The sequence below is a fragment of the Schistocerca nitens genome, chromosome 5 (genome assembly GCF_023898315.1).
Source record: "Schistocerca nitens isolate TAMUIC-IGC-003100 chromosome 5, iqSchNite1.1, whole genome shotgun sequence".
NCBI classification, from domain to species: domain Eukaryota; kingdom Metazoa; phylum Arthropoda; class Insecta; order Orthoptera; family Acrididae; genus Schistocerca; species Schistocerca nitens.
The window spans coordinates 857,085,770-857,113,048 of NC_064618.1; the positions used below are offsets into that span (position 1 = coordinate 857,085,770).

The following is a 27,279-nucleotide window of genomic DNA, read 5'->3' on the forward strand; positions in this document are numbered from 1 at the left end:
ACTGTATCCGTGTATCCTTCTGTGAGTAGCATTTCAGGATTGCTATGAAAATACGGGCAAATGACAGTGGAAGCAGATATATACAACAAAGTTGGTTAATTATCTGATGATACTTAGTAGCTGATCAAATTGCATAGTCACAAAAACAAACTGAAAATTATGTTGATTGAGGCAAAAACAAAATTGTGGATATGAATACAAAGGTGTAATTTTGTAGTTTCAACATTTTTATTGACATATCTACCAGATAAAAACGATCTCAAGTCTGTCCATTCATTCTGGAATTATTAGCGTGAGGGGCGTTCAATAAGTAATGCAACACATGTTTTTTTCTCTGCCAGTTTTAGTTGAAAAAATGTGGACTTTGTTGTGAGACATCACATGTAGAATATTTCTGCTTCAACCTATATAGTTTCGTGAAATTCCGATACGTGGTGTCTATACGTAGCCTTCAAAATGGCAATTGTAACAGAGATGCATTCCAAAAAGAGAGCTGTCACTGAGTTTAGTTTGGTGGAAAACCAGAACATTACAGACATTCATAGGCACTTGCAGAATATCTATGGAGACTTTGCAGTGAACAGAAGCACGGTGGATCGTTGGAGGAAGTGTCTGCCATATCCCAATAAGGTCACACAGACCTATCCGATCTCCCGTGTGCCAGCTGACCACACACTGCCACTGTGTTACAATTATGAAACTGAACGGACAAATTCAGAATGTTCACTGCCACAAAAATGCAAATGAACTTCTCCTTCCTCCTGACAACGCAAGGCCTCATACAAGTCTGCGCACCTGACAGGGGCTCACGAAACATTGGACTGTCCTTCCTCATCCACCCTACAGCCCAGATCTCACACCTTGCAACTTCCATCTGTTTGTCTCAATGAAGGATGCACTCTGCAGGAAGCAGTAAATTGTTGATGAAAAGGTTATTGATGCAGCAAGACGTTGGTTCCAACATCAACAAAGTGGAGTGGTACCACTCAGCAAACAGGCCCTCCAAGTAAGGTGGTGTAAGGCCACCACACTGAATGGAGATTATGTTGAAAAATTGGATTTGGCAGCCAAAAGAGTGGAAAAAATATGGTGTATTGGAATCCTGAATAAAACCAACCAGATTTTGAAAAAAATGTGCTGCATTACTTATTGAACACTCCTTGTACATTAACATTTCAGCAAAATTCAAGACCAACCTCAAATGGATGAACTAACAGCTCCTCATAGCGAATTTCCACATTGACATCAGTGCTTTACCTCCCACCGGAAGTGACCTCATTTGATTTAGTTCTAGTGTGGAAAATGAAGCCCCATTTTTCATCTTTGTGGGGTGTGTACTATGTGGTCTTAATAGTGGACATCATAGACATATGATTATCAATTTGGAATAACATATGTCTCAAAGAGGTGAAAGGAGGAACTGAATTCAAATTGAGAAGTTTATAGCTAAACAGTCATTGTCCAATTTTCTAAACAGACCAGCAGCAAATGTTTCCCTTCAGTTACTATATAGTATGTCTTTTGACTATGACAGCCTATTATAAGTGCAAGATGTCAGTTTATCTTCTTGGGATATGCCTAAAAAAGGTACTGTATATCTACCTGGTTAGGAAAATTGTGTAATACATAATACCATAAAATTTCGCAGTCTGTATTCAAGTAGTCTAGTACAAGTAGGTTTCTTGAAATATTCTTACGTTATACAAGGAAAGCCATCTCTGTATATTTCTTTTGGTCCATAACACTCAATTGATGGAAGAACAGTACATTTCAACACTGTTTTTTCGACATCTTCGTACCTATAACCACCAAACTGAAAATAGAATAAAAAGTCCACTATCAACATGACAGAACAATTCACATATGTTAAATTATAAGTTGTGTAATTCTGAGATTTATCAACAACATTAATAAACAATATTCAGCCATTAATAAAGAAGGAACTGTTAAAGTGATCCTTCAAATTTTCCAGATAAAATGGATGGTTTAAATACTTTTAGGTTTACAGCAGAGTAGTCATTTTCTTTTTACATGATATTTCAATAATATATCGATTCATTTTCATCATGTATCGAGTTCAGACTTCATTGCTTGCTGATGGATTCCAATCAAAATGAATGGTATACACTATGTGCCACTGTAGCAATTGTTTCCCAACACCTGTCTAACATATGACATTCTGCACTGTTGGACAAAGATGTAAGGAATACAACCATTATGCCCACCTCAAGCAACCATCTAATCAGGTGTGTCTGAAAAGTGTCTCACCTGTGAGCTAAAAATGTAAAATGCAAAGATACTAGCATCATGGTGCAGGCAACTAATTTCTGCAGATAATTTGATCATCACAGGCAGAGGGTTCATCTTGGTACCCGGTGCTCAGTTTGCTTGAACCACGTTGGGAAAAATCTCAGACCACTATATCTGCTCATAAGCATCTATTAACATTTGTTCTGAAGAATGGTATTTTCGAACGGCATTTCTGTTACTTAAATTTTTTTCATTGTGACATAGCCTTTCTGTTGATTTTTCAGTTTTGGCCGACTATCTTATTATTAAATAGTGTCAGAAAAAATTGCTAGGGTGGAAAAAAGCATATACCACTGACAGTTCAGCTGGAATTTAAATTATCCATCTGTACTCAATACTTGACAAAAACAACTAGGGGAAATCCTCATACTGCTGTGTAAGAGAAAATGACAACTAGGCAGCAAAACTAAAAAGTTGATAAGCAGCAATGCACAGGTTTCACCATCAGTCATATTAACATGATCTTGTACATGTTTCAATGCAGTACCATCACTTACACAGATATGTTACTACAGCAATGCGGCATGCTTCAAAACATAATTAACAACTAAATAGAGTACAAATCCATTTTTATAGCACTGCCTGAAAATTAAAAAAGAAGCTATGTAACAATCCTCTGCAACATCAGCAGCAAAAGAATGCAAAAGTAATGCAACACTAATTTAATTCAGACACCTTAAAATAGTTGGACTTAAGTTGGAGTAGGAAGCACTAACATTTTACAAGAATAAAACTGTCAGCACAGCAACTGAAAGAGTTCCAGATGACAAACAAATTGTCACTATAAAATTTCACACAATTAAGGAGCAAAGTTTGAGACAAGTGTGACTAAACTGTCACTGTGAGGTGTGCACAGAATCATTTTGTTACAATCTTATAACTGGAGATGAAAAGGTGACTGAAAGCTATGCTCTTCCGGGGTACAACAGCAGTTAGCATTCAGCACTGACCAAATGGAAAGAATCCTCCTTTCAGATTGATTAGAAGCATGCATATATTACTCATACTATTCAATTGTTCCTGCATTCATTATTTCATATGAATGCAGAAATACAAGGTCCATTCAATAAATAACCAGAAAAGCTGTAACAATACAAGAGAAAAAAAGGTGTAAGAAATAAAAAACTTGGCCAAAGTTTGTGCTTCTTTGATATGTTTAGGTGTGTTCTAGAACTATTGTCAGATGGGCCTGGTACGCCTGCCTCGTGAACAAGATGCTGGGAATCAGTGAAACAAGACGGTGGCACACTTACAGGTTTGCACCAACATGAAGCATTGTAGTGTCATTACATTTCTATTAGTTAAAGGGTTGAATCCAATCCAAATTCACTGTTGGATGGCAGTGCAATAGGGTGGAAGTAGTTTGAGTTGGACATTAATGTACGAGTTGGCATATAAGTTCAAACGGGGCGTAAAAAGTGTTGAAAATACATCACACCCAGGATGCACTACATGCGCAGTCTGTAAGAACAATGCTGTGAGAGTTGATATGGGACAACAGGCATTTTATGGTGAGTGACATTGCAACTATGGTGAAGATTAGTGTTAGATCAGCCCATCATATTGTTCATGATGTACTGATGTTCAAGAAAGTTTGTGCAATGTAATATGAAAGAAAGGCATGTGCTAGAGTCACCTTAGAGACAACCAAATACCTGAAGTTCATCTGCTTCCTCCTCCCCCAACCCATATTTTCCCTGGATATGGCAGCTTCAGATTATCACATTTCTAACCCAATGAAAGAAGCTCTTAGTGGCTCAAGGTTCAATGATGATGAAGTCCAGGCAGCACTGCTTAACAGGTCAGGCACGCATACACCCCTGAATTCTTTGCACAGGGTATTGAGAAACTTATCTATTGTTGGCGTAAGTTCATATCCTCATCTACATACATACTCTGGAAGGCACCATGTGGTGTGTGGCAGAGGGTACCCTGCACCACTACTAATCATGTCCTTTCCTGTTCCACTCGTAAATAGAGTGAAGGAGATAAGACTGCTTAGATTCGTCCATATGAACTCTTAATCTCTTGCATCTCATCATCGTGGTCCTTATGTGGAATGTATGTAGGTGGCAGAAGAATCATTCTGCAGTCAGCTTCATATGCAGGTTCTCTAATTTTCTCAATACTATTCCTCGAAAAGAATGTCTCCTTTCCTCCAAGGATTCCCATTTACGTTCCCAAAGCTTCTCCACACCACTTAGCATTGCTAAAACCTATAGGTAAAAAATCTAGCAGCCCGCTTTTGAATTTCTTTGATGTCTACCATTCCCAAAATTCTCCCAATAAACTCAAGCCGACCATTTGCCTTCCCTACCATAAATCCTCGAATGCATGTTCCTTTTCATATCACTTTGTAACGTTACGCCCAGATATTTAAATGACAGGACTGTGTCAAGCAGGACACTACTAATATTGTATCCAAACATTACAGGTCTGTTTTTCCTGTTCACTTGCATTAAATAATATTTTTCTACATTAGAGCTAACTGCCATTCATCACACCATCCACAAATTTTGTCTATGTCATCTTGCATCCTCGTACAGTCACTCAACACTGACACCTTCTCATACAACATAGCATCATCAGCAAACAACTGCAGATCACTACCCACCCTGACCGCCAGATCACTTATGTACACACGAAATAATAGTGACCCTATCACACTTCCCTGCGGCACTCCGATGATATGATTAGATTAGATTTACTTTCATTCCAATTCATCAGTAAGATTAGATTTACTTTCATTCCAATTCATCTGTAATGAGGAGGTCCTCCAGGATGTAGAAAATGTCAGAAAAAAAATAATACGTGACAAATATTTACAACTAAAACAAATAAGCTAATGTAACTTCCACAGGTCCTAAGTGGAATAATTGACCCTTTTTTTTAAACACACTGAATTTAAAAATTAAAAAAGAAGTTTTTTTTTTAATTTGTAACATAATAAACATATAATAGAACTACTACAATACTTATTTACAATGAACACATTACTGTACTGAAATGTGTGCCAATGCAGAAGTTAGATTGTACGTTACACACACACACACACACACACACACACACACACACACACAATATCAGTTGGTTCTACTGAGAAATTCATCAATGGAGTAGGAGGAGTTGGCCACCAATAAATCCTTAAAGTGAATTTCATTGGTTGTTAAGCTTTTTATGGCTGCTGGCAAGTTACTGAAAATGTGTGTTCCTGAATAATGCACTCCTTTTTGTAAAAGAGTGAGTGACTTTAAATCCTTACGAAGATTATTCTTATTTCTAGTATTGATTCCACGAACTGAGCTGTTGGTTTGAAAAAGTGATATATTTTTAATGACAAATTTCATTAAGGAATAAATACATTGGGAAGCAGTAGTTAGTATCCCTAGTTCCCTGAACAGGCCTCTGCAGGATGTTCTCGAGTTCACACCACACATAACTCTTTATTGCACATTTTTGTGCCCGGAAAACTTTAGCTTGGCTTGATGAATTACCCCAAAAATAATCCCATATGACATTATAGAGTGAAAGTAAGCATAGTATGCCAGCTTTTTCATTTTTATATCCCCTATGTCTGACAGAATTCGCACTGCAAATAGAGATTTGTTTAGAGACTTCAGCAGTTCTGTGGTGTGCTCCTCCCAGTTGAATTTATTATCAAGCTGTAATCCCAAGAATTTAACACTATCCACTTCTTCTATCTGCTTCTAATCATACATTAGGCATATACCATGGGACAAATTCTGGACTGTACGTAGTGTGTTTTTTCAAAGTTTAGTGACAAAGAATTGGCTAGGAACCAGTGATTGATGTCCACAAATATTTTATTAATTGATCTTTCTAAGACTACACTTGATTTGCTATTTATTGCAATGTTTCTATCATCAGCAAACAAAACAAACTTAGCATCTGGTAATGTTACTGATGAAAGGTCATTGATATACACAAGGAAAAGTAAGGGCCCTAAGATGGAACCTCGCGGAACCCCACATGTAATTAGTTCCCAGTTGGATGAGGCCTGACAGTTTAATACATGTCGCCTCTTTCCTAATAACACCCTTTGTTTCCTGCCAGAGATATAAGATTTGAACCATTTTGCAGCATTTCCTGTTACACCATAATATTCTAATTTACTTAAAAGAACATTGTGATTTACATAGTCAAGTACCATTGACAGATCACAAAATATACCAGTTGCCAGCAATTTTTTGGCTAATGAATTAAGTACATTTTCACTGTAAGTGTAGATAGCCTTCTCAATATCAGAACCCTTTAGAAATCCAAACTGCGACTTTGACAGTATGTTATTTGTGATAAGATGGTTATAAAGCCGATTGTACATTACCTTTTCTAAAAATTTTGAGAATGCTGGCAAAAGTGAAATTGGACGGAAATTCAATGCTATTTCTTTATCTCCCTTCTTTAACAGTGGCTTAACTTCAGCATATTTCAAACATTCAGGAAATATTCAACTGATAAACAACTGGTTACACAGATAGCTTAATATGTTACTTAATTCAGAATCAAATTCTTTAATTAACTTTGTTGATATTTCATCATATTCACTAGATGTTTTTGATTTTACAGATTTTATGATGGACATTAGTTCAGCTGGGGTAGTGAGGGTCATATTCATATTATGGACGTTACTTGAAATGTTCGGTCTGAGGTATTCAATGGCAGCATCTACAGAACTTGACAACCCCATCTTTTCAATAACAGTTATAAAATGTTTGTTAAAAAAATCTACAACACTATACACATCTGTCGCCAATGTATCATTTACTCTTAATGCTATTTGCTCCTCTTCATGTCTGGTTCTACTGGTCTCCTCCTTCACTACATCCAAAATTGTCTTTATTTTGTTATCTGATATGACTATCTGTTTGTTTTGATGTCCGTATTACAGTCTTTACTATATTTTGCAGTATTTCTTGTAATGTGCTATAGCATCAACATCAGAACTGTTTCAGATTGACGTACAGTTTTATTTTTGTTTTACAAGATACCTCTGTTCCTTGAGTAATCCATGGCTTCTTTGTAGTCTTTGCTCTAACCTTGATTAGTTTTGGGGGAAAACAGTGTTCAAATAAGGTAAGCACTTATTAGTGAAGTTCGGTGGCAGGAGGAACAAGGCTTTTGGTCAGGTGAATACAGGGTTATAAATACAAAATCAAATAGGGGTAATGCAGGAGTCGGTTTAATAATGAATAAAAAAATAGGAGTGCAGGTAAGCTACTACCAACAGCATAGTGAACGCATTATTGTGGCCAACATAGACACGAAGCCCATGCCTACTACAGTAGTACAAGTTTATATGCCAACTAGCTCTGCAGATGACGAAGAAATTGATAAAATGTATGATGAGATAAAAGAAATTATTCAGGTAGTGAAGGGAGACGAAAATTTAATAGTCATGGGTGACTGGAATTCGAGAGTAGGAAAAGGGAGAGAAGGAAACATAGTGGGTGAATATGGATTGGGGGAGAGAAATGAAAGAGGAAGCCGTCTGGTAGAATTTTGCACAGAGCATAACTTAATAATAGCTAACACTTGGTTCAAGAATCATGAAGGAAGGTTGTATGCGTGGAACAATCCTGGAGATACTAGAAGGTTTCAGATAGATTATATAATGGTAAGACAGAGATTTAGGAACCAGATTTTAAATTGTAAGACATTTCCAGGGGCTGATGTGGACTCTGACCACAATCTATTCATTATGAGCTGTAGATTAAAACTGAAGAAACTGCAAAAAGGTGGGAATTTAAGGAGATGGGACCTGGATAAACTGAAAGAACCTGATGTTGTCAGAGTACTAACGCGAATTCTTTACAGACGAATGGAAAAACTGCTAGAAGCCAACCTCGGCGAAGATCAGTTTGGATTCCGCAGCAATGTTGGAACACGTGAGGCAATACTGACCCCACAACTTATCTTAGAAAATAGATTAAGGAAAGGCAAACCTACATTTCTAGCATTTGCGGAGTTAGAGAAAGCTTTTGACAATGTTGACTGGAGTACTCTCTTTCAAATTCTAAAGGTGGCAGGGGTAAAATACAGGGAGCGAAAGGCTATTTACAATTTGTACAGAAACCAGATGGCAGTTATAAGAGTCGAGGGGCATGAAAGAGAAGCAGCGGTTGGGAAGGGAGTGAGACAGAGTTGCAGCCTATCCCCGATGTTATTCAATCTGTATATTGAGCAAGCAGTAAAGGAAATGAAAGAAAAATTCGGAGTAGGTATTAAAGTCCATGGAGAAGAAATAGAAACGTTGAGGTTCGCCGATGACATTGTAATTCTGTCAGAGACAGCAAAGGACTTGGAAGAGCAGTTGAACGGAATGGACAGTGTATTGAAAGGAGGATATAAGATGAATATCAACAAAAGCAAAACAAGGATAATGGAATGTAGTCGAATTAAGTCGGGTGATGCTGAGGGAATTAGACTAGGAAATGAGACACTTAAAGTAGTAAAGGAGTTTTGCTATTTAGGGAGTAAAATAACTGATGATGGTCGAAGTAGAGAGGATATAAAATGTAGACTGGCAATGGCAAGGAAATCGTTTCTGAAGAAGAGAAATTTGTTAACATCGAGTATAGATTTAAGTGTCAGGAAGTCGTTTCTGAAAGTATTTGTACGGAGTGCAGCCATGTATGGAAGTGAAACGTGGACAATAAATAGTTTGGACAAGAAGAGAATAGAAGCTTTTGAAATGTGGTGCTACAGAAGAATGCTGAAGATTAGATGGGTAGATCACATAACTAATGAGGAGGTACTGAATAGAATTGGGGAGAAGAGGAGTTTGTGGCACAACTTGACAAGAAGGGACCGGTTGGTAGGACATGTTCTGAGGCATCAAGGAATCACAAATTTAGCATTGGAGGGCAGCGTGGAGGGTAAAAATCGTAGAGGGAGACCAAGAGATGAATACACTAAGCAGATTCAGGAGGATGTAGGTTGCAGTAAGTACTGGGCAGGACTGAAGACAACAACAACAAGCACTTTATTAGCAAAAGCGTTATATTTTTCATTCATGCCATGAGCACTGTAAAGATCACTCCTGTGAATGTCTCAGAGGAGTGTCCTACAATAATCAATTTTTGTCTTATTGATTACCCCCTTGAGTTCAGATTTCACAGAAGATATTATCAATGGCTGTTTGCGAGCAATTGGCTACCTCGTTTCTGATGAACACTAGCCATTGAAGACAACATAGTGAGTCTATCACTTAATAAGTCTTCAAGCCACTCAAATATCTGGAAATGTACTCCATAGCTGATACCTTCATCAAAAGTCTGCAGTGGGGCACAGTGTCAAATGCTTCTCAGATATATAAAACTATGGAATCTAATAGAGGGAAACATTCCACGCAGGAAAAATATATCTAAAAACAAAGATGATGTGACTTACCATACGAAAGCGCTGGCAGGTCGATAGACACACAAACAAACACAATCATACACACAAAATTCTAGCTTTCGCAACCAACGGTTCCCTCTTTCCTGATGAAGCAACCGTTGGTTGTGAAAGCTAGAATTTTGTGTGTATGATTGTGTTTGTTTGTGTGTCTATCGACCTGCCAGCGCTTTCGTATGGTAAGTCACATCATATTTGTTTTTAGATATAAACTATGGAATCTGTTTGTTACCCTTCATCCACAGTTTGCAGTATATGATGTGAGAAAAGGCCAAGCTGAGTTTTGCATGAGCGATGCTTTCTAAAACCATGCTGATTCATGAACATGAGCTTTTTGGTCTCTAGGAAATTTATTATATTCAAACTGAGAATATTTCAGGAATTCTGCAGTAAACTGGTGTTATGGATATTGGACTGTAATTTTGCGGGTCTGTTCTTTTACCTTTCTTACACACAAGAGTCACCTGTGCTTCTTTCCAGTCACTTGGGACTTCGCACTGTGTAAGAGATTTACGATAAATGCAAGCTAAGGAAGGGGCCAATGCCAAAGAGAACTCTTTGTAGAACCGAACTGAGGTTCCATCAGGACCTGTTGACTTATTTGTTTTCAAGTCTTTCAGTTGTTTCTCTATGCCAGAGACACTCATTTTTATGTCACCCATATGGCAGTCTGTTCAGTGGTCAAATGTGACTATGTTTGTACAGTTCTCCTACATGAACGATTTCTTAAACACAAAATTTAAAACTTTGGCTTTCATTTTGCTGTCTTCAGCTGCCACACCAGTAGTCAACTTGTGTCTTGATGAAAGCTTTAGATACACTCAACGATGTACAGTGGACCAGAATTTCCTTAGGTTTTCAGCCAGACCTTTTGTTCAGGTACGTCGGTGGAGGTTGTTGCATGCTTTGCGCACAGATCTTTTCACAAATGCATCATCTCTAACCTCTGCCTATTGTCATTTGCTCATTCTCTTTTGAACTGAGAGTGCAAAACCCTTTGCTTCCTTTCCATTTTCTGAATTGTGCTGTTAAACCGTGGTAGGTATTTATGCACTACAGATTGTAGGCTTTCTTGGAATGACTCTAGAACTGTCATCGTGAAATCAGGAGGCCAGCAAAGATGACCAAGAATTAACTTGGTTCCACCTAGGCCTGTTATACACAACCATATAGTTTCACTGTTACACTAAAATTCAGTTCCCATCAAGACAATATTTTTGTCACCTACAGCGAACAGTCCCCCTCCTATGGCATCTAATCTGTCTTTTTGGTATAAGTTCCATGACTCACTAAATATCTCAAAGCCTTCTACTTCAGGTTTCAGCCAGCTCTGTCCCAAGAATAATATGAACACGAGAACACTCCTGGAGGGCAGTAGATTCAGAAACTTTGTTATGAATATTTCAACAATTTAATGATAAAATTTTGACAGTCAAAGTGCCTTTACACTGAATGAAGTCCGATTTCGCTATCTGTCTATCGACTGGCGAGTTTTCATAGTAGTACCTCAAACTACCATCTAGCCTAAAAAAAACCATGTGCACTCCACAAGTACTCTGCTAACCGAATAGCTATTTCCTTTGTATAGCGCACTCCTGATTTATCGAAGAGATCTGATAATTCCTCACCCAATAACGCAGATCTGGAAATCTGAAGCCAAGACCATTACAGAATTGACATAGCCTTTGGTGGAGACCCTCCACTTGGCTCCAAACTAAAGGACCCTGATCAACTCTGGGAACAACGTTGCGAATTGAGAGCTCTGCTTGCACCCTGTGTGTGCGAGGCTAGCAGTCCTCATCGCCTCCGCCAGTCGCCTGTATGAACTGAGGATGGCCTCAGAACCCACGCAACAGATTTCGCCGGTGTCAGTGTGGCTCACAACTTGCAAACAACCACACCCTGCATGCTCGTCAGCCACAGGCAAGGCCACCTCCTCATCCTGGATGTGGCTCCCCGGCAGACATACCGAGTGCATACTGGCTGAACACTATCTGCCTAAGGGGCTCCATAATGTACCTAATGTTGGAGCTCCTGATAACCAGAAAATTCCTGCCCACATGTTCCTCCTCAGATACTGCTGAAGGAACAGTGGCCTGATCACTCATAGGGCAATAGGTGAGGCCAGAACTCAAGGGGGATTACACTGAAAAATAAATGTTATAGTACATAATATTAATAGAGTTTTTTTTTTAAAAAAAAGTCTATTTTTAATGGTCTTTGTAATTCCTGCACACTAACAGATGGCTGTATTTAAAGCAAAGCATTAACAGGGTTAAGATTTTGTGATTAACTACATGCATGATTAGTTTGTTAGGTACTACCTAGAAAAATTAAATATTTTATGTAAACTGACGGCAAATGCATGCGACTCAGAAATTACATGGGGCAATTTTCTAAAGAACAAGAATAATTTATTTGGCAACTGACCCCTTAGAAACCAATGTGGATGATTACGATTTTAAACATACCAAACAGTGCACGTATCAAGCATTCCTTTCTTCCTAATTAAATACAGCTAAAATGGTAAAATAAAAGGAGAAAATGTCACTATGGTTAAAGTCCAGGTAATTCAAAACCATCGCAGTTTTACATTAGGCTAAAAGAGAGGAGGAGGGAAGATATAAGTGTTGAAGAGGCCACAGTGAAGAGGCCACTCCAACCTCCTCACACCAAGTGCCTGTGCCAAGAGGTACACTCTGTATTTGTTCCTCACCGATATCTATGCAGGATATACTACAGATTTTTAAACATATTCTTTCTAATGAAAATGACTGAGTGTTTGCAGAACATACTTTTTTGTAAAGGATGACTGAGAATACCTATTTTTGGTGTTTTTACAAATACTGACAACTTTGCCCTCAATTTATAAAGTTTTGGAAAGCAGTTTATTTTATTTTTTATGTCATAGTTTGATGTCACGTCCCACGAATTGCTCTCCTGTACCAATCTCTTCATTTCAAAGTAACACTTCCCTCCTACGTCCTCAATTATTTGTTGGATGTATTCTAATCTCTGTATTCCTTTACAGTTTTTGCCCTCTACAGCTCCCTCTAGTACCACACAAGTTATTCCCTAATGTCTGAGCATATGTCCTGTCAGTCTGCCCCTTCTTCTTGTCAGTACTTTCCATATGACCCTTTCCTTGCCAATTCTGAGGAGATAACGAGAATTTATGCATTCCTTATCTTGTCAGTCCACATAATTTTCAGTGTTCTTCTGTATCATCACATCTCAGATGCTTTGAGTCTCTTCTTTCTGGTTTTCCCCCAGTCCATGATTCACTACCATACAATGCTGTGCTCAAAATGTACATTCTCTGAAATTTCTTCTTCAAATTAAGGCCAATGTTCGATAGTAGACTTGTCTTAAACACGAACGCCCTTTTTACCTGTGGCAGTCTGCTTTTTACGTCCTCCTTGGTTCATACATGATGGGTTATTTGGCTTCCAAGGTAGCAGAATTCCTTAACTTCATATATGTCATGATCACCAATACTGATGTTAAGTTTCTCGCTATTCTCATTTTGCTACTTTTAATTACTTTCATTGGTTTACTGTCAAACCATATTCTGTACTCATTAGACTAGTTATTCCAATCAATAGCTCTTGTAAAAGAATGAGATTTTCACTCGGCAGCGGAGTGTGCACTGATAGTAAACTTCCTGCCAGATTAAAACTGTGTGCCGGACCGAGACTCAAACTCAGGACCTTTGCCTTTCACGGGCAAGTGCTCTACCATCTGAGCTACCCAAGCACGACTCACGACCCGTCCTCACAGCCTAACTTCTGCCAGTTCCTCGTCTCCTACCTTCCATACTTAACAGAAGCTCTTCTGCGAACCTCGTAGAACTAGCACTCCTGAAAGAAAGGATATTGCAGAGACTTGGCTTAGCCACAGCCTGGGGGATGTTTCCAGAATGAGATTTTCTCTCTGCAGTGGAGTGTGCGCTGGTATGAAACTTCCTGGCAGATTAAAACTGTGTGCTGGACCAAGACTCGAACTCGGGACCTTTGCCTTTTGCGGGCAAGTGTTCTACCAACTGAGCTACCCAAGCACGACTCACGCCCCGTCCTCACAGCTTTACTTCTACTCTCAGAAGTCCAAGTGAAGTCCAAGGTGAACATGGGCTGGGGTATGAAGCCAAGATGGTGAAGGGTTCACACCCATTGGGAAAGTTGTAAGTAGTGTGAAGAGAAGCTGCCGGAACAATACCCAAAAGCAAACTCCAGGAGGTAAAAGAGAAGAGGGCTGTGCCCCATACTGGCAATCAAAGGAGTCATAAAAGGAGGAGGCATAGGATGGGTGGACACACACCTGGTGAGAGAAATGGCGTGGTAGCTACAAGGAAGGTGTTTGTCTTTACCGGGCTTAGGTACGGATACGACAGTGACTTCACGCTAGCGTCTGGGAAACGTGCCCTCTGCCCAGGTGCAATTGTACATAAGAAGGAGGAAGTGCTTGCCTGCAAGAGAAAGGTTCTGCAACATCTGGATGGGAACATCGTCTGGCCCTGGCGTGGAGGATCGAGATGAAGTGAGAGCATTATCTAGCTCCCTCATAGAAAAGGCAACATTGCAGTACTCATGATTCTGAGAATAGAAGGGTATCACTCAAGCCTCCTCCACTCGTCTCCAATGGAGGAAGGCAGGGTGATAGTGGATAGAGCTCAAAATGTCCACAAATTGCGGCCCAAGGTGTTGGAGATAGCAATAGGGTCCCATACGACATCGTCTGTTATGGTCAGGCCAAAAATTGGGGAACAGGCACTGGCCCCAGAGAGGTGTCAAAGATTAGCCAACACAATGGAAGAGGGAGAGAAACTGTTAAAAGAACTAGTAAATGAAATCGTTAGCTTTTTTGCTCTCACAAAGAATGCGACAATACAGCACACACAACTGTTTACAATGAATGCAGCTTGCCATTGTAGGACAACAGTTAAAAACATGCAGAACCCGTCTTCACGCGCGAATTGCGCCGCAGCATGCCTCAGTCCACAAAGGGAGCATGACACAGTGAGGTAAAGATGAAGTGCAAGGAATGAAATATTCTGCAGAGGCAAGAATAATGTTGCTAAGGTAGTCTATCTGGTCATCACAACCGCAGAAATAAAGTTCTTTGAAGGTTGCCAGGGAGGAGTAAAGCCTTCAGTCGGCCTTAGAAAGCTGCTATTTAGGTATGCACAGAGGCAGGGTGGGAGTCAGCAAATGGATAGCATACGGGAAATGGTCACTTGAATACATGTCAGAGAGAACGGACCACTGGAGACAATGGGCATGGTGGGCAGTGCAGAAGGAAAGGTCGAAATGGGAACAGGTGTGCATGGAGTCTGAAAGGAACATGGGTACTCCTGTGTCAAGGCAGACGAGATTATGTTGATTGAGAACATCAGCCAAGAGGGGTGCATTAAAGTCACTGAGAAGCAGAGAAGGGTGAGGGAGCTGCCCTAAGCTGGAGGAAGTCTGTCCTAGTGACACCGAATGATGGAGGTACACAAATGGTACAAAGGGAAAAGATGAAATGAGGAAGGAAAATGCGGACTGCAACAGCAGGGTAGTCTCGGAGATGGTTTTTCTATGAACGTTATCCCGGATGAACAGCACGACTCCCCCACAAGACAGAATGTCGTCCTCAGGGGGAAGGTCAAAGTGGACCAGAAAGAAATGCCAGAGGTCAAAGCAGTCGTGAGGACGCAATTTTTCCTGGACGCAGAGAAGAAGTGGATGCTGTGATTCCAAGAGCAGACTTAACTTCACTTTTTTTGGATCCAAGGCCGCAAATGTTCCATTGGGGAAAAGTGATGACAAGGAAAGGGGAGGACGGAAAAAATGAAGGGGTGTCACCTCGATGGCTGCCAAGTGCCAGCCTTCGAAGACTCACTGCTTCCGAGGGCAGAGGGTGGAGGATCCCGCTCAATGAGATCGACGGAGGCATCAGCATTCTCCTTCTGTCAGTCTGCAGGGTCCAAGGCAGAAAAACGGTCGGTGGTGTACACAGTCGACACGGAGGTCGGCCGAGTGAGGGTACCGTGTGGCAACACTGTTGAAGAGGATCTCCAAGTCAGCAAAGGAGAAGACAATTTGCCTCTGATTTCTTGGAGCTTTTGCATTTGGCACATGATGATTCAGATGTCTGTTGACTGAAGGGACGTAAGAAATTGTTGCGGGGTATTCCTTCTGTCCTTCCTGGATAGCCAGTTGTGTAGCATGTGATTTCACCTCGTGAGGCGGAAGTCTGGTGACTTGTTGCACAGCTGGAGGAGGAGGAAGAGGGGGAGACAGGGAGGCTAACACGCCACAGGGCAATCTTACAACTGCAGTGTCGAATTTGAGATCGCATGTCTGTATGACCATATCCTTCGTGGAGTGAGATGTACCAGGAACAGTACTGTAAATGCCAGATGGTAAAATGCAGGGTTTCTGACTAGCCAACAACCTGCGAGCAGGAGGGTGAGACACCTTTCCCCTTAACTCAGATCTCTTGGACGGCAGCTCATTGAGATACATGGGACAGTCTCAGGAAGACGCTGCACAGACACCACTGTAACTGATGCAGTGAGGAGGAGGAGAACATCACCCTCGTGAGCACCCCTACAACAGGTTACACACTTGGCCGGGTGTTGAATCTGGTTAAGATTGTAATGATGACACTGGTAGTAACACATCGGATTTGGAATGGTCGGACTGTGATAACTTCATAGCCTGCTTTGATCTTGGACGGAAGCACTTCACTGTGAAACATCAGAAAGAGAGGGAGTGTGGGCACTATGGATGCATCTACCTTTTTCATCACCCGATGGACTGCAAGGACACACTGATCAGAGAGGTATGTTTGAATTTCTGCCTCTGTCAGACCATAGAGCAGCCTAGTGCAAATAATACCATGTAAAGAATTCAGTGTGTGATGGGCCTCAATACAGATAGAATAGGCATGGAGGAGTGACACTGCGAGCAGTTGTGCTTGAGAATCAGAAGTAGTCCCCAAAAGCAAAGTGCGATTCCGTAAACGAGAGCAGGATTTCACAGGGCTGGCAATTGCATCAACACTTTTCTGAATAATAAAGAGATTTACTGTGGCGAAGGACTGACCGGCTTCAGTACATGAGAGCATGAGGAACCGTGGTGCAGCACGATGGGTCTTTGAATCGTTAGCCTCATTATGTTTAGTAGACATAGAATGTGGAGAAGAGGACTGGCTCGTTGTGAGAGAAGGACTGCCCGTGTCTCCAATGGCACACCCCTTCTGACTGGGGGTTCCCCTCAGAGGGTGGGCACACCCACCTTAGATGATTGTTCACACCTCAGGTCACACCTCCCGAACACCTGACAGGGGGACCAATTGGCAAAGTAACAGTCCAGGCAGTCACCCCTCCCTGGGCATGGCCTGTACCACGGGGTACGTGCGAACCCTACCTGTCGACCCTGGGCTGAGAACTAAGTGTTACCAAGTCTCCTGTTACACATCAGACACATGGGACAGCCTTCAGGAGTGCACAGGGAGGAAGAAGAAAAAGAGGAACCTCAAACGCTGAAGCGGAGGAAGAACTGGAGAAGGGGAATGAAGAAAGAAAAGAGGAACAAAAAACAGTGGAGAGACTGTTCTGAAGTCAGGTTACTGAAAATGAAGAAAACATTCCAAGAAACACCTCAAACATGTTCCCCAATGGAAAAATGAATAGCAAGAGAATAGATATGCAGCACAGAAGGGAAATGACACTGCAATGGCTGGAGCCCTGTGGTAGCCAACCACAAACCCGCCAAAGAGCAGTGAGACCCTGGAGGGGGGATCCTACACTTGAATGGCCTTCTTTAGTCCTACCATTCTTTTCAGCAGTAAAGAATCATCCTCTAAGGCTTCTTTACTTGTCTCTCTTTTAACAATATTCATTATTCATTTGTTTTTATTGTCAAATATACCAATTTCTGGCAAGTTGTGCATACTCCTTGATCCTTTTACAACTTTTCTTAAAATAGTACAGTACAGTTTTTCAGGATCCTTACTTGTTCTGGCTATTTACAGACTTCCCTTTCTCTGAAGATACTTTAGGAATGCACTACAACTCACTATATCACTCCCATAGGGACTGTGAAAACAAGGTTAGGCTAATTACAGGGTGCACAGAGCCATTTAAACAGTCATTCCTCCCATGTTCCATACATGAGTGGAATACGAAGAAATCCTAATAACTGGTATAATGGGAAGCACCTCTACCATGCACTTCACAATGGTCTGCAGAGTTTGGATGCAAATGAAACCTGGATGCGCCAGAAGTTTTCATATAGATTACTTAAAACAAAATCAACAATAGAAAATCCAGGATGGATTGCTACTCACCATACAGAGGGGATGTTGAGTCACTGACAGGCACAACGAAGAGACTGCTATACATGTGAACTTTCGGCCAAATGGCCATCATCTACTGTAGAAAACACACACACACAGATATTCAAGCGAGCACAGCTCACACACATGCCCACTTTATCTGCCCACTGAGACTGGACTGCGAAGAACTGCACCAGATGGGAGAAACAGTCTGGGCTGTGGGGGTCAGGAGGAGGCTGGAGCAGGGAAGGGGACGGACAGTAGGGTAGGGATGGGGAGGTGTAGAGCAGCTTGTGGGAGCGAGAATGGTTGGTGTGGGGACAGGGTAGGGCTGCTAGGTGCAGTCAGGAGGTTTGAGAAAAAAGGGGGGGGGGGCAGAAAAGGAGAGGGTGGGGCAAGAGAGACTAGTGGTTGCTTCAGTGCAACAGAAGCTGTGTAGTTCTGGAGTGGGAGCAGTGAAAGGGATAAGAAGGTAAAGGACAGGGACCAGTGAAGATTGAGGCCATGGGGGTTACAGGAAAGTAGAATATACTGCACGAGAGTTCCCACCTGTGCAATTCAGAAAGGCTGCTGTTGGTAGAAAGGCTCCAGATGGCACAGGCTGTGAAGCAGTAATCTGGGTGAACCACACTGTCTTGGGCAGCATGTTCAGCAACTGGTTAGTCTGTCTCTTGGCCATAGTTTGTTGGTAACCATTCATGCAGGCAGACAGTCTGTTGGTTGTCATGCCCACATAAAACACAGCTCAGCGGTTGCAGCTTAGATTGTAGATCACATGACTGCTTTCACAGGTAGCCCTGCCTTTGATGGAATAGGTGATGCTTGTGACTGGGCTGGAGTAGCTGGTGGTACTGAGGCAATATATGGGACAGGTCTTGTTCTAGGTCTGTTACTGGGATATGAGGCACGAGGCACGAGGTTGTGAGCGGCGGTAGAGTAGGGATGACAAACATATACCACTGTGGAAGGGGTGGTAAGGATCAACCCAGATTTTACACCACAAAACATTGTAGGGAACAGCTGTAACTGACCACTAAAAACACAGAAAATACGAAAGGGTAAGATATCAAAGAGATGGGATTGGAAAAGTTGAAAGAACTGTCATTATTAGGAGTTTCAATTGAGCCAACATCAGGTGATGCTGGAGCAATAAAGATTATGTAATGAGACACTGAAAGCACTAGGTGACTTTTGCTATTTTGGACAGCGAAATAACTGATTATCGCTGAAATAGAGATGATACAGAAAGCAGACTTGCAATGGCAAGAAAAGTGGACCTGGGGAAAATTTTACATGCAATTTAAACTAAGTGCAACCTTGTAGAGAAATAAAGGATACATGGGAAATGGTACAGAAAAGAAAACAAGCTTTTGAAAAGTGCAATGGCACAGAATAATGCTGACAATCACATGAGCAGACTGGATAACTATTGGAGAGGTACTAATTGAAACCAAGGAGAAAAGACAATGTGAATAAAAGAAGGGATTGGGTTAATGGGACATATCCTGACACACCAACAACTAGTGTAAGTTATGGTTATGCAAAGAAGATGAGGCTTTCACAGGATAGACTACTGTGAAAAGCTGCATCAAACAATAGTAGTGCTTGTAAAATAAGATCCTTCATAGATGCAGTGCGTTGGTACAGCTGCTTCAAGCGTATGCCCAAACCGATCACACAACATGATTCTGTATACATTTCTATGGCAGCACCACTGTGTTGTTGCAGCTCTAAAGGTGACTTGTTTTTGCCTGAGACCATTTGAACTTCACAGTTGAAAGCTGGCAACACCATTGCCAACTGTCAGGGATCTTCTCTCGCCAACTGTGCTACTCTCTTCTGACTGAAGACAACAACATCTGACATTCTAACTGTATAGAAATATAGGGTATGTATAAAGCAGACTTAGGGACACAATAAATGGTCCCATAAATCATCACTGTGCAATAATGATCAAACATGCCTCACACCTAAAATATTTTCAGTGTCACAAGCGCTATTTACAATAATCCAAGCAACACATTCATCACAAACTTGTGAGCAATAGAACAGCCACAACAATTATGGTGCATATTAATGTTATCAGGTAGATGATGCAGGAAATACGGAAGCGTCCAATCCCGCCCGTCTGCTTTGACCCATGACGTCACAAATATGGCGGAAACAAAAACAAACACACACACTTTCCACAAGAAGCCTAATGACACTAACGGGACAAGCGCGGGAAATGGGGTGTTTTGGGTGGGGGGGGCAAACCAAATATAAACAAATTTAGACGCCTTGCGTAGCTACAACGTGTAAGTGAAGACAGCCATGCATGAATACCCACCCACCTCCCCAGGGTTCGTAACCCCTGCAACCCATAGAAGATAAAGATGCTTCAGTAGCTGATTAGTGTTTTTTGTGTTTTTAAAAAAAAAAAAAAATCTCACAAGATAGAACGTACAGATCAGAAAAGTAAATAAAATAAGATAAAACAGAACTGGAGACAGCCACACTCAAACTAAACTCCGCGCCGTCATGACGTCACACACGACAACACCCTTACGTCACGGGTCAAAGCCGACGCGTGGGATCGGACGCTTCTGTCGACCCATGATGCATACCAACCTTGAATATTTTTGCATGATTTTTATGGTAATCTCTTACAAGAAATTCCAGCAAGGTCAACAACTTGTATTTTACTACTGCTTCAGGTAAACACTATAAATATAATTAATTTGGGGCCTATAACTAAATGTATATCTTATGATGTACACATCTATCAATTTACAGTGTTTAAGAAGTGGATTTCTGCAAGTTTTTTTACACAGCAACCAATTCTTATGGTGCTGGGTTATCCCATATAACTTGTTCGTAGAGATTTACTTACCTCCTCTAGTTCAGTTAACAAAGCACAACAAACTATGAAGTGAAGGCAAGACCTTCTAGGTTATTATGCTGCATCAAGTTGTTCTTAAATTTCTTCTTACACATTCAATGTTGTTGACCCCTCTGCTGGGATATTCAAGGTTTTTTGGTATTCTTGATAAAGAATCCACCAGAGGGTAAAATTTAAGAAAAACATGATGAAGCCTAACAACTCACAATGAATACTATAGCATGACAACAACCACAAAAGCTAGCAGATTTACATAAAACTAAGTGCCTACAACTATTCTAGGCTACTACTTATTCAGGGGTGGGAAATGCATTTTTTCTTATAGGTAATCTGATTATTGAGGTAAATGAAGTGTCAAATGCAACAACTAATAAAGTTTGTGTTTAACAAACTGACACATGCCATAATCAAATAATAACTGCTCCCCAGGAGTGGGAGCCACACAGATTATGATTTCGAATCAGTCATCACATTAAACCATGATTCAAGTATGGCTCTCACCTACATCCACCACTATTGGGCTCAAGTAAACATACAGTAGTGCAATCTGCCACATTGGTGAACAGCAGGCAACAGGTTTCTGAGCATTTCATGACTGGTGACACTTTGACTTACCCAAAACCAATAAAATATCATTATATGATCCTAATTGCTCAGTTGTTGGCTTGCAGCCATCTGCCAACACATTTAGTGCATGCTACAGTAGTCCATTGATATATCACGTCTTTGACAGTCTCCTTGGTTTTGGGGTCGAAGATTACAGTCAATTTTCTATGTGAAGTGGATTACAGTATCACAATTGTGTACTACATTGGAGACATACCTTAAGTATCTCATCACTAACCAAGTTCAAGCACATACATCACAGCAATGCCTGAGGAATATGTATTTTTCCCAGAGCTGATACTGAATACATTTTTATTTCTGACATTTTCACTAATATAATCATTATAACTCGTTCAGAATAATGAAGTGACATTCATAATAATAAAGTGACAGAGCTAGTTGTTTATTAGACAGCATCTGTAATAACAGCTAATCAGAGCACAAGTTTGGTCACATCTATTATGTACACTACGCTACCTCATCTGCTGGTTACCAGTCAACCATGCTCTGTACAGACAATTGTTGTGATTTATTCTTATATGCTTTTTCAGTGTGGTATGGTTCTTATTTTTCCCGAAGGCATGCAGCTTTACTGTATGGTTAAATGATGATGGCGTCCTTTTGGGTAAAATATTCCAGAGGTAAAATAGTCCCCCATTCGGATCTCTGGGCGGGGACTACTTAGGAGGACGTCGTTATCAGGAGAAAGAAACTGGCGTTCTACGGATCGGAGCGTGGAATGTCAGATCCCTTAATTGAGCAGGTAGATTAGAAAATTTAAAAAGGGAAATGGATAGGTTAAAGTTAGATATAGTGGGAATTAGTGAAGTACTGTGGCAGGAGGAACAAGACTTTTCGTCAGGTGAATACAAGGTTATAAATACAAAATCAGGCAGGGGTAATGCAGGAGTCGGTTTAATAATGAATTAAAAAAATAGGAATGCGGTAAGCTACTACAAACGGCATAGTGAACGCCTTATTGTAGGCAACATAGACACGAAGCCCAACGCCTACTACAGTAGTACAAGTTTATATGTCAACTAACTCTGCAGATGATGAAGAAATTGAAGAAATGTATGATTAAACAAAAGAAATTATTCAGATGGTTAAGAGAGATGAAAATTTAATAGCCATGGGTGACTGGAATTCCAAAGTAGGAAAAGGGAGAGAAGGAAACATAGTACATGAATATGGATTGGGGCTAAGAAATGAAAGAGGAAGCCGCCTGGTAGAATTTAGCACAGAGCACAACTTAATTATAGCTAACACTTGGTTCAAGAATCATAAAAGAAGGTTGTATACGTGGAAGAAGCCTGGAGATACTGACAGGTTACAGATAGATTATATAATGGTAAGACAGAGATTCAGGAACCAGATTTTAAATTGTAAGACATTTCCAGGGGCTGATGTGGACTCTGACCACAATCTATTCATTATGAACTGTAGATTAAAACTGAAGAAACTGCAAAAAGGTGGGAATTTAAGGAGATGGGACCTGGATAAACTGAAACAACCAGAGGTTGTACAGAGTTTTTGGGAGAGCGTAAGGGAACAATGGACAGGAATGGGGGAAAGAAATACAGTAGAAGAAGAATGGGTAGCTTTGAGAGATGAAGTAGTGAAATCAGCAGAGGATCAAGTAGGTAAAAAGATGAGGGCTAGTAGAAATCCTTGGGTAACAGAAGAGATACTGAATTTAATTGATGAAAGGAGAAAATATAAAAATGCAGTAAATGAAGCAGGCAAAAAGGAATACAAACATCTCAAAAATGAGATCAACAGGAAGTGCAAAATGGCTAAGCAGGGAAGGCTAGAGGACAAATGTAAGGCTGTAGAGGCTTATCTCACTAGGGGTAAGATAGATACTGCCTACAGGAAAATTAAAGAGACCTTTGGAGAAAAGAGAACCACTTGTATGAATATCACGAGCTCAGATGGAAGCCCAGTTCTAAGCAAAGAAGGGAAAGCAGAAAGATGGAAGGAGTATATAGAGGGTCTATGCAAGGGCGATGTACTTGAGGACAATATTATGGAAATGGAAGAGGATGTAGATGAAGATGAAATGGGAGATACGATACTGCGTGAAGATTTTGACAGAGCACTGTAAGACCTGAGTCGAAACAAGGCCCCGGGAGTAGACAATATTCCATTAGAACTACTGACAGCCTTGGGAGAGCCAGTCCTGACAAAACTCTACTATCTGGTGAGTAAGATGTATGAGACAGGCAAAATTCCCTCAGACTCCAAGAAGAATATAATAATTCCAATCCCAAAGGACGCAGGTGCTGACAGATGTGAAAATTACCAAACAATCAGTTTAATAAGTCACACATGCAAAATACTAATGCGAATTATTTACAGACGAATGGAAAAACGTAGAAGCCGACCTCGGGGAAGATCAGTTTGGATTCCATAGAAATATTGGAACACGTGAGGCAATACTGACCCTACGACTTATCTTAGAAGCTAGATAAGGAAAGGCAAACCTACGTTTCTAGCATTTGTAGACTTAAAGAAAGCTTTTGACAATGTTGACTGAAGTACTCTCTTTCAAATTCTGAAGGTACCAGGGGTAAAATACAGGGAGCAAAAGGCTATTTACAATTTATACTGAAACCAGATGGTAGTTATAAGAGTAGAGGGACATGAAAGGGAAGCAGTGGTTGGGAAGGGAGGGAGACAGGGTTGTAGCCTGTTATGTTATTCAATCTGTATACTGAGCAAGCAGTGAAGGAAACAAAAGAAAAATTGAGAGTAGGTATTAAAATCCATGGAGAAGAAATAAAAACTTTGAGGTTCGCCAACGACATTGTAATTCTGTCAGAGACAGCAAAGGACTTAGAAGAGCAGTTTAACAGAATGGTCAGTGTCTTGAAAGGAGGATATAAGATGAACATCAACAAAAGCAGCAAAGGACTTAGAAGAGCAGTTTAACAGAATGGACAGTGTCTTGAAAGGAGGATATAAGATGAACATCAACAAAAGAAAAACAAGGATAATGGAATGTAGTCGAAGTAAGTCGGGTGATGCTGAGGGAATTAGACTAGGAAATGAGACACTTAAAGTAGTAAAGGAGTTTTGCTATTTGGGGAGTAAAATAACTGATGATGGTCGAAGTAGAGAGGATATAAAATGTAGACTGGCAATGGCAAGGAAAGCGTTTCTGAAGAAGAAAAATTTGTTAACATTGAGTATAGATTTAAGTGTCAGGTAGTCGTTTCTGAAAGTATTTGTATGGAGTGTAGCCATGTATGGAAGTGAAACATAGACGATAACTAGTTTGGACAAGAAGAGAATAGAAGCTTTCGAAATGTGGTGCTACAGAAGAATGTTGAAGATTAGATGGGTAAATCATGTAACTAATGAGGAGGTATTGAATAGAATTGGGGAGAAGAGGAGCTTGTGGCACAACTTCACTAGAAGAAGGGGTTGGTTGGTAGGACATGTTCTGAGGCATCAAGGGATCACCAATTTAGTATTGGAGGGCAGCGTGGAGGGCAAAAATCTTAGAGGGATACCAAGAGATGAATACACTAAGCAGATTCAGAAGGATTTAGGCTGCAGTAAGTACTGGGAGATGAAGAAGCTTGCACAGGATAGAGTAGCATGGAGAGCTGCATCAAGCCAGTCTCAGAACTGAAGACAACAACAACAACAAAGTTTCTTATATAGAATGTGTGGAGCTAACTGCATAATTGCTTGCAAAAGTGGTAAGACTATAAAGTCGTCATATCCCCTCCTCCCCATAAATCATTTTTATCCAGGTATATTTACGAACATACTGGAGCTCTTCATCAGACATTTTCATTGTCAATTTGAAGCATACCGTGTGAATGAACAATAGCACCTAAGATCAACAATTGCAAAATTACATCATAAACAGGTTACAGTGGACACAAGCTATGAGCACACGAAGCTGAAACACACACAAGCTTCTCTCACAATGTATTAAATATACTTGAGCATGATACTATTATGTGTAAGTTCCAATCATGTGTAGTCTATTTATGAGAAATGTCAACGTGTTCAAGGAAGCAGTGGGAAAAATTCCGTTTACAACAAAATAGTTACATAATTCCTATACATTTTCTATTTTCCTATTCATTAATGAAACTGCATCTGCAACAAATGCAAGGAAATCATGCTGTTGGGTGCTGAGATAGAGAGATAGAGAGAGAGAGAGAGAGAGAGAGAGAGAGAGAGAGAGAGAGAGAGAGAGAGAGAACGTCTAGGAAACTGTAAAAGAAGCTTCACACAAGCCTATCGTGATCAAGCACCTAACAAGTATTTCTTTCCAGTGGAAATACGAAGAACCACAAACATTGGTATATACTACATCAAAACTTGTAAAACATTTACAGCTTGTGCCATTCAAACTCTTGAGCTAGTATGCAAATTCACAGGATGTAGCTAAACAATTCAATGAAGGACATCTCTTTAAAAGTAACAAAAGATTTTATTTCCTCATCTCAAAGTTTCTAAAGCTGGGGCCTACAGGAGTCCGAAAAATAAACGTATTCAGAGTTTGGAAACCGTGGAATTACCTGCAACATGTACAGACGCCTACATACAAAATCTGAATAGCATCTCAGCTAGTAGTGTGGGGACCAGTAGACCACTATGTTTTGTAAAACAAAATATTTTTTTTACGAAATAAATTCGTGCCATTACTTGTTAATTATTAGTTTTAATAAACAGTCTACAACCATGTCTCAAAATCTACCAACAATTAATTAAATTGGCAGGTTTCTGCTTTAATTCAAGATATAACTCTCGCTACTAAACAGTGACTGCATTATACATGTGTTTCAAAGTAAATTTTCAATGGATGCCTATACCTTAACACAACCCCGACCTAGCTCTGCTTTGGCGGTTTCATTGCCTTTATGATCTATTAGATCTTCGCAATCCAAGAACTCCAGGGGGCTGTGAAAAGAGAAAAATAAGTACGACTCAAAGTACAACCAACAGTCCAAAACAAGCAATTTAAGAACACATCTTACAGAAAAGAGCAATTAACGTAGGGTCCGTATGGATTATATTCCACATTGTTATTATTTTTCGTTTGGTTTGCTGCAATTGTTGTTAGCAAGCACAAGACTGAAGCAATAAACAAAACATACTTCATACTTTAAAGCGACCTGCCATACACATCCTCCAACTATGACAAATTATACGACAGAGGAAAAAAAAAAAACCCTTAACACCAAACCTAGTTCACACTACCTCCCACCACACTGTTCATGTTCAATATACACTAATCACTACCCAAACACTCATCACTCATCTGTCACGTTTACCTCTGCGATTATGTATAAGCAATTAAGCATGTAAACATTTCAAGGATGTTAATGCCTGTCGGAGAGTTTTTTCTTTCCTACATAAAAACTTTGCCCACAGATTTTGAATTTTATTATAGGCGGGTAAAGAGAGGGGGATTCCCGCCGTCCCGAGCAAGCGGAACTCAGTCTGGCCGTCAAACATTCTATAGTGTTATGTTTCATTGGTAAAAATGATCAACTAGACAAAACCAATGATTCGTACAATACTCACAATACCAGCAGGAAGAGGACCTCCATTATGAATTAAGAAACCTTAGTACTGTACAAAAAGGGATCCAATACACGAACTGCAAGGTGTCCAATGTTCTTCCACCGTTACTGAAATCACTTGTTGACAAGCTTCCCAAATTTAAACAGCAGCTCAAACACTATCAATAGATAATTCTATTTATTCGGATGAAG

The 27,279-nt window shown here is 40.4% G+C and overlaps 1 protein-coding gene across 1 annotated transcript in view; it reads right to left on the reverse strand.

Moving 5' to 3' along the window:
• The window catches only part of LOC126260088 (TM2 domain-containing protein CG11103), a 38,909-nt gene extending 12,078 nt beyond the window's left edge, over nt 1–26,831 (reverse strand). The window contains exons 1-3 of the mRNA XM_049957301.1: nt 26,539–26,831; nt 26,374–26,461; nt 1,698–1,813 (exon numbers count right to left, since the gene is read on the reverse strand). Coding sequence (XP_049813258.1) covers nt 1,698–1,813; nt 26,374–26,461; nt 26,539–26,663 — 329 coding nt within the window. The 5' untranslated portion in view covers nt 26,664–26,831. The remainder of the gene's footprint in view (nt 1–1,697; nt 1,814–26,373; nt 26,462–26,538) is intronic.
• Nucleotides 26,832–27,279: the final 448 nt, after the last annotated feature.